This window comes from Cucumis melo, chromosome 12 (genome assembly GCF_025177605.1).
Source record: "Cucumis melo cultivar AY chromosome 12, USDA_Cmelo_AY_1.0, whole genome shotgun sequence".
Classification (NCBI taxonomy): Eukaryota; Viridiplantae; Streptophyta; class Magnoliopsida; order Cucurbitales; family Cucurbitaceae; genus Cucumis; species Cucumis melo.
In genome coordinates this window covers 27,746,422-27,763,371 of record NC_066868.1, presented here as the reverse complement: position 1 = coordinate 27,763,371, position 16,950 = coordinate 27,746,422, and the positions used below count along the sequence as shown (strand labels likewise).

The following is a 16,950-nucleotide window of genomic DNA, read 5'->3' as shown; positions in this document are numbered from 1 at the left end:
GGGTGCTAATATTTAATAAAGCAAACGACATGTCGACTTGTGATAGCCGCCTTGATGGCTTGACTTGACCCATTGCACAACACAAGAATGAGGAACGTAACTCTTTACTCGGAGGAAGAAATTTGGCTTTTTAATTCTTCAAAATTTTTGCGATATTGTATAAGTTTATAACATGTGTTTTCAAATTTTATTAGTTTAAAATTTTTGTGATATTGTGTGTTTCAAAATAACTATTTCGTGTATACTTTCGCGGGTGTTTCTTCTTAATAATATGTTTTTTGTGAACTTATTGTGTTTGAGAATCTTGTTATGAATTGGGCTGGATTTTGTTGTTTTTTATATCTATGTAAAGAGAAATTTTGGTTCGCTTCGGTGTTGTTTTTCACTTGATGGCTGTTTGGCCCAAGGGTTATCACTGTTACATTAGGACATGTAAAGAGAAATATTGGTTTGCTCTGTTTGGCCGTTTGTGACATTTATTTTTTGTCGTGAAAATACTTATTGCGACAATTTTTCCAATTGTCATAAATGGTCATATCCTTATAGGCGATACAATTAATAACTGAAAAAAATAAATACGACAAAATTTAATTGTCGTGGTAGGTCATTTTTTTTGTAGTGTTCGATGTATATTATCATCTTCCAAAAAACAATCTTAATTTTAAAATATTGATCGTTCATTTATGAGTTAGACTCGATTGATATTAAGTTTTTCATTTTAACTTATAATTTGAGTTATTATATTTATGTTAAGTAAAAGATAAATTCATTTAACCATATTTCCCCCCTTTTTTCTTCTCACCCCTCGAGAGATAACACATAAATATTATCATCATTAGATATATTGAATGCATACATCGGTTGGTGCTAGATAGTGTGGATCAATTCTTTAGAAAAAGCGCACACACACACAAAATCATGTGCATGTCATTCCTAATTCTAACATGTACTACTTTTGTTTTCTAAAAGCATACGTAGATTCTTGTATTTGTTTATTAGGTTGTCATGCATCCCACTTAACTAAGCAACCCATTCCATTGTATTCAAACTAACATATATCTTAATTAACATACAAATGTATCTGTGATTAATTACAACTTTAATATCTATTGGTACCATACTAAAAAAGAAAAAAAATAAAAGTATAAACTAATATAAATTAGCGCCAATTAACTTAACGACCAATCAACGAATGTTCACAAATGATCCAAACACTACTAAAAGAACCGAAATGAACACGATAGAACATGAAAAACAAATTACAAAACCAAACTTTTTTAAGTAAAAAAAGATAAAGGAAAAAGATGAGGCAAATGAAGATAGGGATTCATGAATGACATTTAGAATATATATATATATATATATAAGATTCATAATCATGGCCATAACTTTAAACACAAAATAAAGGAAAGAAACAAAAGGGATTATAAAAGCAAAAGGACGTGGCGGTGAACAAAGTAGTGGATGAATTGAAGGAGTATTGCTTTAAAGCAAAAAAAACAACAAAAGAAAACTAAAGAGGAAAAAGAAAGTTCACAGTTCATTGTCATTATTAACAAACACCATTACTGTACATGCACTAATTTTAATTTAATCAAGCTTTTGTATCTCAACATTAACAATAAAATTTTTGTTATATCTTATAAATAATTTCAAAAGATTTGTAGTTTACAATGATTATCATTTTATTTTTCTCTTTCACACACACATATATATATTTTTATTTATTTTCTGCCGCTTTGTGGTATGCCATTCTCAAATCTGTTCCCTATTTTAGTCCCTTTTCTCTCTTCGTCATATTAAGTTCTCCACCCTTTCTTCACTAACCTTCTTGTTCGGCTTCAATTTTCTTTTGGCTATGGCTTTTCTGCATCTCTCATTGCTGCTTCTGGCCGCCATGGCTGGCCATTCAAGTAAGCTCTACGAGTACTCTAGCTTCCCTTCATCTTCTCTCTTGGTTCGTGTGTGCATTTATAAGGTTAAACTTATCATAAGACATCAGTATATGATGCGAAGTTCATCAGATTTCGTGTTATAACATGGTATGATTGTGAAGAATTGCTCGTTGGGTCGAGTTAATTCAACCGACGATCTAACATTTTTTATATATTTTTCTTTCAGAGTAGTGTTGGAATTTTTAAAATTTTCACCATTTCTCTAAGTTAAAAATTACAGTTTGGATGAAATAAGAGTAAAATCTACGTATGCAAATGCTTTTGAAATTTTTAGGATCACTATTTTAAGCTCAAAATTTGTTTTGAAACACATGTCTTTGATTTTTATATTTTTAAATGTAAGTGTTATATTATCAAATTGAGTTACTCGAGCTAATAAAAATAAATTCAAAATGACAAAAGTGATTCTATATATGTTTAGAATAATTTCCATTATCAGTAATTGGTTTTGTGAAATTGATTTGTTTTTTTTTTTCTTTTAAGGTGAAGAATGTGTATTTGTACAAGTTGTGTATTTTTACTGTTCTACAATTCGATAAAAAAAACCGATTCGAGCAATACTTAGTACAATCTAGACTACACATAATTGAAGTTTTTTTTTAAGTTCTACCCTGGGACTAAATGTTGGTGAGTATATATGTGTCCCGTTCTGCGTAGGTGCAACATGGTGTGTCTGCAAGAACGGGGTGAGCGATGCGACGCTGCAGAAGGCGCTGGACTACGCGTGCGGGGCGGGGGCTGACTGCAGCCCCATTCGACAAAATGCAGCCTGTTTCCTTCCAAATACAGTAAGGGCTCACTGTTCTTATGCTGTCAATAGCTATTTCCAAAAGAAAGGCCAAACTCAAGGCTCTTGTGATTTTGCTGGTGTTGCTACTATCTCCACTACTGACCCTAGTAAGCAAACCCAAACCCAAACCCAAACCCCATGTTTTTATTAATCACTTTATTTGTTTGTCTGTTTGTTTCTCATTTCACTTGCTTTTTGGGCAGGTGCTGCTGGCTGTTCCTACCCTTCAAGCGCCGGGTATGTTGCTTTTCTAAGATCTGTATACCTATTTTATATTTTAACTCACAAACTTTACTCTAACTCATGACACATTATATTTTAATTTTTCTTTAAAAAAACAAAATATTTAACTACATATAGATTCGTCGTTCTATAAAATATCATTTCACGTTTGATGATTATGAGTTTATTTGATTTCTAACCGTCTCTATACCTTGTTTTCATTGTTAAAACTTAAAACAATAATAATTGTTTGTAATCTCTTCAAATTTTGACTTTGATTAAATTGATAAACAAGACAACAATAAAAGATATATATAAAGGTAAGCTTGAGTTTAAAACTTATTAATTGTGTTCATACTAATTAATTCTTTTATTCATAAGTTATGGAGCAAGAATTTGAACTTACAATTTTCAAAGAACTATATTCAAGTTTTCGTTTGCTTTTTGTCCAGAAGGAATCTTCTTTATTCTCAGCAACTGTAAAATTCAACATTCCAATTTTAAAATTTTCAAACTCATCAACCTCCTCTAAGATTCCACATTATCCTAGGGTTGTTGTAACATTAGGGTTTGGTTTTTCAATAACTCTCTCAAGTTTCTAAAAAAAACCCCTAAATTCATTTTTAGAACTAACACAATTGACATAAAATATGATCATATATCAATCGAGTGGTATGAAACTCAAAAAATAAAACCCCTGAATCCAATGAAGAGCTTTGTGTAGCTCTGTACATTAAAAATTGTTAGGGTTTTGAATTAAGTGGCCACATACTATTTGACAAAGACGAGCCAAAAAGAAGATGCAATTATTGGGATTCCATTTCTTCCTCTTTAAGATTTGCATTGCCATTTGGCAATTCAATAAATCAAAGGTTCGACTTCAACCTCGTCCAAAAGCACTATCTTCTTGCTTTTTTATTTAATCTTTGACGTAGCCCTAGCTTTTCTTTTCTCTTTTTATTCTTGAATAATAATAAATTTAACTATTAGAAAATATTTATAAAATATAACAAAAACTTTAATTTGATACGAATAAATTCCTATCAACATCTATTCAATATTACAATAATAGACTTTGAATATCAATAATAGTTATAAAACTTTGTTATGTTTTGGAAATATTTGAGTCATGTTGAAATTTTTGTTATTATTATTGGCTTTTAGAGTAAATTAGTTCGAAGTCTTAGGGTACTTGATGGTAACGTTCTTCTTTGTCAAAAGTTGCGACCAACCTTGGGATTTTGTCCCAAAAATATTTATTATTTTGCAAGTTTTGTTTCGTTTTGGTTTTTAAACATGTAACTTTTCACGTTAGTATTTTAAGCTCTTAAAATATCTAGTTCATATCTTATTAATTGTCATTGTTTACTACACATGATTGATGATGTATAATTCAAAAAAATGACACATTTGACACGTGATATTAATTACATAGAAAAATTATATAGCAAAGACAAACTACTAATAAAATATGTCTGTTTAAGGACTAATACAAACAGTATAGAGATCCTTTTGGAGATTTAACACAACCCATTTTAATTTCATTGGATGCTTGTGTTCTTTCAAAAGTAAGATATTTTAGGCTTAGCACTTTGTTTAATAACACCATCAATCGCTATTAAGGAGAGGTTTTCAAGATTTTTGGTGTGAAAAGTTGTCGTAATGACCTAGAAATATTTGCTAGTGCTAGGATTAATTTTATACCCTCTTAAGTTTCAACTTTTCCTTCAAATTTCAAATAATTCACAATTCTAATAATAAACGGTGAAAACGTTAATGAAAGAACAATGGTAATACATACATACATAAGTAGATAGATATCGTTTTGATGCCCTTAAAAAGTATCTTATTTATTTTTAATTATAACTTAAAAACTAAAGATGTTATTCAACCAAAATTTAAACAACGTTAAAATTGGAAATTAGAATGGTTACCTTTGTTCTCCTTTCGCGTGTGTGGGGTAGTTGGGTTGATCCCAGCGTGATTTTTGGGTGAGCCATTTTCACTCGATGCTTTTTAGGGTTGCGAGCCAACTTTAATTTTCTTTAGGGTTCTCGAGGATCGTGCCGTGCCCTTCCTTTTGACTCCATACGTCCTTTTGTTACTCCTTTCTTCCCTTTCACAAAAAACAATCTAACCTAAAAATCCTAAAAGGTAGCATCCAATAACTCACATATTTCTAAATTTTCTCCATAAATCATTGTTTTTTTATGAACATGGCTAACTCAACTAGTGAATTGAAGGGTGTGACTGTGTGTTGAACATGATACAAACTAATTAATGCTAACTACTAGATGTTATTTCAGGGGCAATGGTGGCGGAGTAACTCCAGTGACGACAACTCCAACACCACCTGGAGCGACAACAGTCCCCGGAATGACCTCACCTGTCACGAGACCACCACCATCGTCAATGACACCCGCAGCTACAAACAATCCCCTTCCTAACACTGCATCTCCCACCGGAGTTTTGGGCGGCGCTGGCACGGGTGGTGTCAACCCCACTGGAACCGGCACCACCACCGACGAGAGCCATGGCGGAATCCGCCTCCAACGTCGTATATTCTTCTCCATGTCAATCGTCGTTTTATTTAGCTTCGTGCTAATCTGTTGGGACTGAGTTGATTATAACTACTTAATTAGCTAGCTTGTAAACGAGAGTTATAAGATTTATGGTTCCTCTATATGTTCTATTGTGGTTAGTAGTTTGATTAATTATCATTGAAATTGGCTTCTTGTAAGGTTTTGGATTTTCGTTACTATATCAAGATTAAGGATTGCACTGGAGTCTTGTAATATATATGATGTTTCGAGTGTTGATCTTGAAATATATATTAGAGTACTCATAGTAATTAATTACTATCTATGATTGGATTGTTAATTAATTACTAAAGTTGGAAGAAGCTTTCTAATATATGCTTGAAAGAGTTTTTATTAGAGTATTTTATCCGATTTAAATGCTTACAAAATATAAAAATACAATTGTAATGTTCATTTTTGCATAATTTCATAGTTATAGGTACATGGCATTAATGTGGCATTAAATAATTAGTTAACATGAGAAGTTCACTCCTCTAAGTTATGATGTCTCGATTGATTGCACTTCTATTTATACTTTCATGCATTTTAGTTTTCCGCTCAACAAAACGACTCCTTCCCCCCTCTCCCATGTTCATTTCAATAATAAGCTTTTCTGTCGACGGCCAAAAGCGTCAGCTTAGACTCGAAAACACGCTGGCAATGCTCTGTGTTATGGTTTTTTTTTTAAGAGTATGCAATGGGATGACCTTAATATGAGTTATGAAATTTCTTTATATAGGAAGTGTTTTTTGAACTATCAGATTATCAATATTTATAATTCCAACGTTATAGGTTATGGAATGACGAGCACACAGTGAATCATTCAAATAATGTAGAAATATTAATTATTTTCGGGTTTTTGCTTGATGGATATACTAGGTTATACTAAAAAAAATAAAACTAAACAACTTCTAACGTCCTATAACCGTTGGGATATATCGTCGATAGATATGCTATATTTCGACAGTGTTGTTTTGGATATCTTATTTACGCTATTTTACTGGTTTTGACCATCTGCCAAGGAGTAAAAGATATCTTCGGCGAATAGAATCTTTATTGACGCCCCTAATACACTGACGGTGTATCAGTAACTATCAACAAAGGGTTTATACGCCGACAACGCATGTATTATACGCTAGGAGATAGGAGATCCTCTCCCAACACTGTCTGCAATTTTGTCTGTGTTGACATATAAACTATCTCGACGCGTTTTCGGGTCTATGTGGATGCTTTTGGTCATCAACATAGAGATTCGTTTTAGATATTCACGTATTTAAGTTTTAGCTCAAAGTCATCACACATTTTAATCAACACACTTCCATTTAAGTTTTGTTTTAGATCTTCACACATTTTAACACTCGTTTAATTCTCATAAATACTGATTGTATTATAGCTCTCCAAACAACAACGTCGTATTAATATTCATTTTACGTAAATAAGTTATAGAAATGGTTGTTTGATTTTAAACGCCGGTTAACGTAAAATACAAAAGAACAATAGCATATAAACCATATGTAATTACTTCATCATTTTTAGTTTTGGCCAAACAGTTAGAACATCAAAATTATTATTTTGAAACAAATCTAAAATTAAAACTTAAAAATCAAATAAGTTTTTTAGACGAAAAAGAAAAAAAATTCAAAGTGTTCATAAATATTTTATATAATCTACCCTTTTACTTAACTTAAAAATAAAAAGAAAAACTAATTTGACTGACAACCTTCTGATTTCTTTCCATTAACAGAAACCCCCACATCGAAGACGCTTAAATAGAAATAAATTACTTTTTACGTACAACGCAATAAAACAATATCATCTAATCACAATATATATATATGTTCACCAAAACACTTTCTTTCACGTAAAAATATGATACTTAGATTTTACTTTTACTATTACTTGAAATACCATCTCATTCTCATATCTCTTATATCAGCTTAATTTACATCGTGAAAACTTTTATTAATTCTAGGTTTGTTTGTGTTGGTTTTGAATTTTTCACGACAAGTACTAAATTTATGCACATATTCTTCACATTATTACTTATACTTCTCATTTTTCATATTTTCACTTATTATTGTTCGTGATTCATTCATCTCCTATTCTAAAATTTACTCTCTCTTCGTCATCTTTAATTTCATCTTCCTTTATTCTTCTTTTTTTTTTTTTACTACACAATCACTTATCAAAATTTAGACAATCAATCGTTTATCATAAATAAGTAGAGATATCTATCTCTAATAGATAAGCGATAAATTTAAATGATTGTTTACTAAACGATTTTTGGTATAAGATCGCTTAGATATTGAAGTACTATCAAACATACATGGATTTATCACTACCATTACCACTATCTATCTCGAATAGACAAGTGATAAATTTAATTAATCATTTTTCATCTCATATAGATAAACGATAGATTCAAACAAATCTTATTCCTTTCAAGATAGGAACGACTTGTCCTGTGTAGTCAATTAATGGAGTATTTTTGAAAAAACCAATTATATCTTTAATTTATATTTAGTATTTTTATTAATTTTAGATTCCTATAATTAAAGGGATTAATTAAGTGAATTTGAAAGCATAGAGACTGAAATGATATTTTGACGGTGGACCCAAATGAAGGGCACGTCACGACCACGACAGGGCCCTTCACGAAAAAATTGCGCCCGACGGATCGCAGTATTTTATATTTTATATTTGATTTGTTTCCCCTTCCTTAAGTATTCATTTTCTCCGACAGTTGTTTTTCAAAGCGTTTCTTCTTCTTCCTCCCACTGCTCATTCTCCAACAAACCATTATTGCCGCCGGCGGGCCAGCCATTAATGCTGCAACTCTGCTCATCTATCTCAAAACACAGTAATGCATTTCTTTGTTTTCCTTTTTCTGTTCTTGTTTTTTTCCCTCTCATCTCTCTGTTTCTCTTCACTACGACGCTTTTAACTATTAATTTGTATGATCGTTTGGTTTTCCTACGTAAGAATGCCATTTTCAATGGCTTTTTAGGTTCATTCAGTTAGTTCTTTACTTTGTTCTTTCTCATCTTCGTGTTTTGTTCTCTGGTCCTTTGCAGACAAGCATTGTATGTGCAGTTACGGCAGGTGATAACTTATTGCGGTGCTGAATTTAGATTTCTGTATCGGTTAATGGCGGTAAGTTCTTTTGCATTGTTGTGTATTTGTTCTTCGCATTCTTTCTTTCTTTCTTTCTTTCTTTCTTTCTTTCTTTTTTTTTTTTTGCTAAACCGGGCATAGACGGCATGTTTGTATGCTATATTTGGCAAGACGAAACTTAATTGGATTAAAATAATTTTCTTAGACCCGGTGTTTGTCTGCTTGTTCCTGTTATCGGAATCTGCGTTTGCGCGAATATTATAATGTTTAGCTTGCGCTGCTCTTTGGACTCTTGTATGTTCAGTCCAATGTGTTTTGGGTGGAATACATCACTTTAGGTTTTGACTTTCTTCCTTGCGGTTTGCATGAGTAACAAACTACGTGGAGATTGAACGATGCTTCAGATATGTTTGTATATTTTAATGCAGTATTACTAATTTCAAATTTAGGGCATGTTTGAAAGCGAAATGCTAGATAAAATCATGTTTGTCTCGTTCAAAATCTCGTTTTAAAGTAAAATGTGATTTCTGAAAGTCGTGTTTAAAAGTGTAAAATTCCAAACACTAAATAAATTTTTAACGACCAAGGCTTGTTTCAAAATAATTTTGAGCTTGACAAAAATAATTTTAACCATTTTAGAATGACTCCCAGAATATGTTATTAGTTGCTTGTAACAATCCTTAATCCAAGAATCCTAATTTTAGTTTCCATTTTGTCATATGTCAACACGGTAGATAATTTAGAAAACACAAGATCTTTGTTTCCATATTTTTAATTTTCCGCATGCCACATGCGTATTTATTATTTTGCGTTAAATTCATCTTCCCATTTTATGAGAATGGCAGGTTACTTGGCTGCTCGGCAGTTATCTTTTAGTAAGGAATCATTTTCATATTGAGAAAAAATTTGAAAACGTGTTTAGTGCTTCTACTTCTCTAGGAATACTCTCTACCCCTATTCTTGAGTCTAAACTTGCTTTCAATCATTTATGTTGATCCTTGGGTTTCTACTTTGATTTTCAGGATCAGTTGTGTTACATTTGTGGGGATGTTGGTTATGCAGAGCTGATAGTAACCTGTACCAAGTGCAAAGTAGTCCGTGAACATCTGTATGGTTAACTCTTCAGTTCTTTTTCTTTGATACTGTTCAAGTTCATTTTCCTTGTTTGATTTTGGTCTTGTAGGCTGTCGTCAGTTGAACCATGAATGGTCTTTCATGTTCTTCAGTTTGTGAATACTACGATCCAACACTTTGTTGAGTTTCAATTTGGGGATATTCCAGAGGAGAAACATACTCGTAGTATATCTACTTAAGGGAGATTATGTGCATTGTCTTCTGGTCGTGTAGGTTTAAACCTCAGCTAGTTGGACTTAAAAAGGTTGATGAAAAATTGACTGATTTGACTTCAGGCTCGAGATTAGAAAATAAGTAATTGTAATGTTGGTGATGTTAATCCCTTTAATTCCATTAGTACTTTTGATCATGGGATTTCATATGATTAGTTTGATCGTTCCTTAAAGTTCTGTCCATTCAATGTCCTATCAGCATTCTCCATTTGTGACCCTTCTCATACGCTGCCATCTCTCTGTTTCTAGTTATTGCATGCCCAACAGGAATGATGATGAAGTCCCCAATTCCTGGCTTTGTGGTAATTGTACATTGGATGGGGCCAAAAGTCCCGATGGTTCAGGGTTGCAGGTTCAACCCAAAATGCCACGACATGCTAAAATTGGTAAAGTGAAGTTTTTACCTACTGAAGAAGTAATGAAGCTGTCATCGGGAGGGATTAATGCGCCTTCAAAGTTGAACACAACTTTTGCACCGCAAAAAAAATCCAATTTCAGAAAAGTCTTCGAAAGCTCTATGCCCCGGCCACTTTTCCAAGCATCAAAAGAATCTCAAGGTAGGTTCTTCAGCATGTTCTTATCCTTTCTTGCATTTGTTACGGTGGGAGTTCATCTATGAACCGTGTATCACAAGATATGGATACAAGATGACATCACATCTTTTTAAAAATCTAGACATAAACATGATTGTGACATATTTATTAAGATATAAAATTTAAAATACATCAATCGTTTTTAAACAAGAAGGAAATTGAAGGTCAATTAGTTTATACATTTACATGGTTAAATGCAATCGATTTATTTCGCTTCCAAAAATTTATTATTTTTCTAGTTGTTATCCGTGTCTATTTTGTTATGCTTAAACAAGAGTTTGTATAGTGCTTAACAAATGTTGGATACTTGGATCCATGTTTATTTTGTTCAACTAGTGTTTAAGACGCCTTTATTGTGTTGATTGATATGTGCGGTTGCAAGAGATCAAAGATATCGAGATTCTCATATATAAACAAGAAAAGAGATAGATTTCGATTTTCTCGTAAGAAAAAGAGAGAAAAGAGATTAAGAAAGATAAAGAAGAAAAGAGATCCAGATGTGGGATGAAATCGAGAAAGAAAAGAGATGAAGAGGGATGAAAGAAAGAAATCGATAAAGAAAAGAGATAGATTTTCTCGTAAGAAAGATCAAGAAAAGAGATTAAGATAATTCTCTTAAGAAAGAAAGAGAAAAGAGATAGATTTTCGTAAGAAAGATAGAGAAAATCGATTAAGACAGATCGATTAAGAGAGAGAACAAATCGATTAAGACATGCATATGTATACTATGAGAAACGACCTTTCATTGAGAAAAGAAAGAAAGAATGAACTTGCATCCAAAAAAGCAAGCTCACACAAGGCAAGGCAGCCAAGGGAGACCATGTAACCTACTAGTAATGATGAAACCGCCGTAACCGTAGCCAAAAAGAAACATGGAAACTAACAAGGGACCATGCATCTTGTGGATCCATTTCTAGACCTCTAGGCACTCATTTGTTTCTTTTTCCTCAAAGATCCCTCAATAAGCAAACACATCAAAAAGCCACAAGAAACAACCTTAATCTTAAGGCAGATGAAGAAACTCCTTGATAATCTCTTTCACATCTCAGCAGTGGGCTAACTAAAAACCAAATTTGTCCAATAAATAATTCCATACAAAGTGGTTGAAGCCGCATTCTCAGAGATATGCCCATCAAGTGTCAAAGTGTGACATGTGTCAGCGCCATTACCTGAACGAATTGTCAGTACTTCTCTAGTGTATACTTTTTTCTCAAATTGATCTCTGTTTTTTGTTTTATTGGAAGAAATTGCGGTGTTAGGTTTTCTATTTTATGTTATGCAAGGTCCAATAATTTATGTTATGTGTGTGAAGCTATTTTTGTGAACCAAAGAGAGCAACCTTTAAGGGGGGAAAATGAATTTATAGTGCTAAAAATTCATCGGTCCATCATATCCTTTTAGACAAAAGCATTCTACTTTTTATTCAATTTCCGACTTATGTTTAGTTGAATGTTTGATTTAAATTTTGTCTTTTTTCTTTCAGAACGAAGTCCTTTGATGCCTTCAAAGACATGTGGCTTGAAGAAACAAGCATTAGCTACTTGTTTACCTCCAATGCCAGTAGGCCCTGTACAAACTTTAAAAAAGGTGAAGGCGGATACACTTGCTTGCACTTCTTCTGTGTCAAGGCATGGTTGTCCTGTCACAAAAACAGGTAAGAGAAAAGAGGTTTGCAATCTTTATGAAACTCCTAAATTTGGTTATCATTGGTGGGATCCAATCCCAAGTTAAACATATAGCCCCTTGCATAGTTTTAAATTCCATTTCTAGTGGTATGTTACCATTTGTTTGTTTTATAGCCAATATTATGACAACACAGGAAAAGAAGTTCCTTCACCTTCCAATAAGTTGCAAGATACACAAAAACAAAGGAAGGATGCTTTGTTTACTCATGAAGTATATGCATATCGTGACAACAAAGGAAAACAAGTTCCTTCACCTTCCATTAAGTTGCAGGATACACAAAAACAAAGGAAGGATGCTATGTTTACACATGAAGATTATGCGTATCGTGACAACACTGGAAAAAATGTTCCTTCACCTTCCAAACAGAAGAAGGATGGCTCGTGTAAGTATCAAATACATCCATCTCATGACAACAAAGCGAAAGAAGTTCTTTCACCTTTCACTAAGTTGGAGGATACACAAAAAGAGAAGGATACTTTGTTTACACATCAAATACATGCATATCATGACAAGAAAGGAAAAGAAGCTCCTTCACCCTCTACTAAGTTAGAGGATGTGCAAAAAAATTTGAAGGATGCATTGATGATACAAGAAATCCATGCATACCGTGACTATTTCCCATCATTACATGCCTCTTGGAAGTGAGTCCTATCCTTTATTGTTTGCTTCTTCGTTTCCATCATTATAATGGAGATATCTAAATGTAGCCATTTTGTTTAATGGGTTTCTATGATATATTTATCGAACCAAATTTAACTTTTCTAAAGTGGTTTTCTATGATCTAACAATTTAGGGAGCACTGAGTTGGTTATTATAGTATGTAGGTTGTAATAGTTTGTATTTGGGGTCCAAACTATTTTAGTTTGTGTTGAAATTAGTCAACACTGTAACAAAGAGGGAGAGATGGTACATTGTAACAAAGAGGGATTCCAAATAGCATTACTGATGCAACGGAAGAGATATCAGACTGACTCCTATGACCAAGAAAGAAAAATTCATCCCTTGGAGACGATAGAATGCTCTCCAAGAAAAATGTTCTATATTCAAAGGAATAATAATAAAAGCTCCCATTACAAACCTTTGGCTTTTTATGGCGTTACAAGGAAATATGAAAATAACCAGTTAAACGCTAGTTAATCTAAATTATCAACTAAACTAGATACCGACTAAAATATTCTAATTATCTTATAATTATCTTCATCCATTGGTATTAGTTAATTGTAGGTTATAAATAGTTGTAAATACCCATTGTTATAGTTGAAGCTCTAAATCTTACCAACCTCAAGTTTGGTTGCCAACAATTTGTATGTTTACTTTTTTCTACTCATTTGTCTTATTGTTATAGTGTTTACTATTTCTACCTAGACTAAAATAGTTTGTGCTCCAAGCACATACTATTATAACTAGTAAACTAGAACAACCACTAACTATAATAACCAACTCAACGCTCCAAATGCGCTCTTAGTGTTTGATGAGTGAAACTTTGCCCAATTCTCTTTTTTCTATTTAATCGATGCATCCTTTTCTTTCATGTGCATTTAATGGATTACGAATCCCCATCCCATTTTTGCAAACTTGTTCTTTCTTATGGCGTTCTAAAATTTTATGACTTTGTTCTTCTGTAGTGATTGTTGATGGATCAGTACTTCATATTCGTCGTTCCAACCTTATGTGAGAGCTAGTTATAGATATGGTAGGATTACTTTTAGAATATTGGTATGGTTATTAGTCGGAGCATATTAGTAAATAGGTAGTAAGTTTCTTAGGGATTTTAGTTATAAATATAGGAAGTGGGTCCGGGAGGTGTGTGAAAAGAATTTTGTGGGATTTCTTTTCGGGAATTTTGGGAGAGAGCTTGAAAGTTATAGTATATTGTAATTTCTTCCTTGATATTGCAACATATATTTCTATTTTTTTAGTGTTCTTTATGATCCTTGAGTTTTCTTGTTTGGTGGCATCCCAACACATTACTGATATTATATATATATATACAACAGTTTCATTGGTAAAGGAAATACAGGTATTATCTATATGATTCACTGAAAATTAAAATTATTTACTACTTTCAGAAATTTCTATTCTTTAGGGGAGGCTTCCACTTTGTTGGTACACGTATGGCTGGTGAATTTTATGATGGTTTCCTGGCAAAGCCTCCATGTGTAGTATATGGTAGAGTTTATGAATTGTCGCGGAAGATTCCTCCCATTCTTCAAGTGAAGCTAGTTAGTCGCTCTGATATTTGGAATGATCTATTTCATGATGAATGTCCGGATCTTGCCGATGTTGCCTTGTACTTCTTTCCGTGCAATATTGAAAGGTTTGTTATGAGTTTGGATTTAGTGGATCCAATTCCAGTTATTGTTTAGCCATGTAAAACAATTGTGGATTTAAGTGTAGGTCCAGAAAGAACAACTCTTTCCTATTTGAACTTATGGAGAGAGAAGATTTATTGATAAGAAGTCTTGTTGACGGTGCAGAGATGGTTCTATTTACATGTAGACAGCTGGATCGCCTCTCACAGTGTAAATGCTTTTACATTCATTATTTTTCAAGCTATAAAAACTTAAATTGATGTCTGTTCTGTTGACTATTGATGAACTCCAAATTAAGCTCCTGAGCATGTATCGGATTCCTTACTGCCTGTAGTAGTTAGACATGAACTTTAACCATAGTTATTTTAATCTTGAAATGAACTGAAGAATAGGAATCAAACTTGTTCGTTCTTAATAAATCAGAAGAATGGAACATCTTTTAGTAAATGCTGATCTCCAACTTTTCACCATGTTACATTACTAAACACCAACACTTTTGAATACTTGAGCTTGTAACCATTGACATCCAGAAGGGATGCAATTGGAGTCGTACAGTTCGCTTGAATTTGATATTCTAAAGTTGGTTAATTGATTTTTAATTAATAACATTGGTTTTACTTGTGATAGCTTTATGACATGTGCAACTCTTGATGCAGATGTTATCAACATGTTTAATCCCGAATACCTCATTTTCGGAGTCTTCCGTGAAATTAAAGACGACAAGTCTCCTTTTCCTGTGTTACATTATGGTCCTGCAGTTTCTTCAGTAGAATCTAATTCCAAAGTTCCTCTACTGGAGTTCATGCCAAAGAAAACTGGAAAGCACGATGAAGACAATGTCGTTAAAAGGGAAATTGACATCGAGGGTGGAAAGACTGCCGGAAAGTCTCCAGCTGCAAACGATGTAGACTCTACCATTCAACGATTACTGTTAGAATTTGGGTCGCAAAAACCCAAGGAGTCCGATGACAATACATCAAATATGAATGCTCAGAAAAGAGATGAGGTAGAAAAATCTCACACTCGCTGCCGAACTTAGCCTTTTCCTCTTGATTTGTTTACATTTGCTCGTCGCCGTTCAATTAAAGAAAAAAGGATGAGCTAACCGAATGTTTCTTTAGTTTGTGTACGATGATGATACGAGAATCATTCGACATCTAGTCCCTCTCTTTACATTATTTTGCAAACCATATGACAGGAACGTACTCCAATCGCATCGACTGACTCCTGTTCTCTGTCCGCGTCAAAAGTAAAGACCGAACATTCATCAGATACGAAGGCAGAAGGAAGTGAAGGAATAAAACGCTTGGAAACGGAGCGTTGCTTGAAAACGGCAGCGCCAACATTTAGTATCAGCGGGTCTCAAAGCACGAGTGAACAAGATGTTCCCAAGAGGGTTGCAGAAAAGTATCTCCAAATCTTTAATGCAGGGATTAAAAAGGAACGTCGGTAGTCGTGATGCGATGCGATGCGATGCGATGATTCAAGGTTTGATTTTCAAATACATAGGTAGATATCTAACTTGTTTGATTTAGCTTGTCAATAGTAGTATAGTGCAGGGGTATATCATAGGCCTTTTCTTTTTGGTATGTACAAGCAGTTGACCTAGCTTGTTAATTCTTGTGTTGAAGACGTGTTTCGACAAATCTGATGGGGTACTCATCTTAAGTGTCTACTGAAGAATGGGGGTTCTGTGGCAGATCTGTATGTTGTGTAGTGAAAACAAATCTGTAAAGTTTTTCTTTTTTACTTCGAATTTAACGTTGCTTAAGCTTCTGTGTACAGTTTTATCACTGCCTCGAGGTTATGATTATTATTGGATTAAATTACAATTTAGTTTACGTCTACCTTGGAACTGTGTATTTCTTTTGATTGCTCAACTTTTCTCGGGGATTTTTCAAGAATTGTATTTTTAAAATTTTAATTTATTTGGAACATTAAGAAGTTGGTTATTTACAGATGAGATATAACACTGTGATTGGGGTGGAAAATAAACACAGCTTCAAACACGGAGTGAGATATAGTTAATTACATAACATAGTACTAGAGACTATATAAATCACTCCACTCACTTGAGATGTCATGAGTTTTCATCTTAAAAGATTGGAATTTACATCTTAACAGATGCAATCTTTTAATGTAGAGTTCTTAACGTGTTCTCTTAAGGTTGTATCTTTTCGTTTTCATTATTCTTTGGTCAAATCAAAATTAGACTTTATAGTTTTTAATGAAATATTGGACACACTACGATTCATCAAAAAATCACCGTCAATGAATATAGTAACCCATGATCTTATAAAGTTGTGAAATGTATGTATATTGTCTTTGATCAAACTTTACGTTTAATTATATC

General features: G+C 33.2%; 2 protein-coding genes across 2 annotated transcripts; both read left to right on the top strand.

Annotated features, from left to right (window-relative positions):
- Positions 1-1,677: 1,677 nt before the first annotated feature.
- On the top strand, positions 1,678-5,766 carry LOC103491323 (PLASMODESMATA CALLOSE-BINDING PROTEIN 3-like). Its single transcript, XM_008451327.3, has 4 exons — positions 1,678-1,913; positions 2,613-2,852; positions 2,949-2,982; positions 5,274-5,766. The coding sequence occupies exons 1-4, from the start codon at positions 1,859-1,861 to the stop codon at positions 5,584-5,586; spliced, it is 642 nt and encodes a 213-aa protein (XP_008449549.2). The 5' UTR covers positions 1,678-1,858; the 3' UTR covers positions 5,587-5,766.
- Positions 5,767-8,260: 2,494 nt separating this feature from the next.
- LOC103491456 (uncharacterized) lies at positions 8,261-16,452 on the top strand. Its single transcript, XM_008451449.3, has 10 exons — positions 8,261-8,406; positions 8,621-8,699; positions 9,683-9,768; positions 10,256-10,563; positions 12,083-12,253; positions 12,419-12,926; positions 14,372-14,602; positions 14,683-14,807; positions 15,254-15,603; positions 15,796-16,452. Exons 2-10 carry the CDS (start codon positions 8,694-8,696, stop codon positions 16,048-16,050), a joined length of 2,040 nt encoding a protein of 679 aa, XP_008449671.2. The 5' UTR covers positions 8,261-8,406; positions 8,621-8,693; the 3' UTR covers positions 16,051-16,452.
- Positions 16,453-16,950: the final 498 nt, after the last annotated feature.

What these genes read in the sequence shown, in the direction of transcription:
- LOC103491456 (XM_008451449.3), top strand. An exon ending in TTTCCGTGCAATATTGAAAG is followed by an intron (nt 14,603 to 14,682) that starts GTTTGTTATGAG and finishes ATTTAAGTGTAG; the next exon opens with GTCCAGAAAGAACAACTCTT. An exon ending in GCTGGATCGCCTCTCACAGT is followed by an intron (nt 14,808 to 15,253) that starts GTAAATGCTTTT and finishes CTCTTGATGCAG; the next exon opens with ATGTTATCAACATGTTTAAT.
- LOC103491323 (XM_008451327.3), top strand. Translation starts at nt 1,859, where the DNA reads ATGGCTTTTCTGCATCTCTCATTGCTGCTTCTGGCCGCCATGGCTGGC. An exon ending in CGCCATGGCTGGCCATTCAA is followed by an intron (nt 1,914 to 2,612) that starts GTAAGCTCTACG and finishes CGTTCTGCGTAG; the next exon opens with GTGCAACATGGTGTGTCTGC. An exon ending in TATCTCCACTACTGACCCTA is followed by an intron (nt 2,853 to 2,948) that starts GTAAGCAAACCC and finishes CTTTTTGGGCAG; the next exon opens with GTGCTGCTGGCTGTTCCTAC.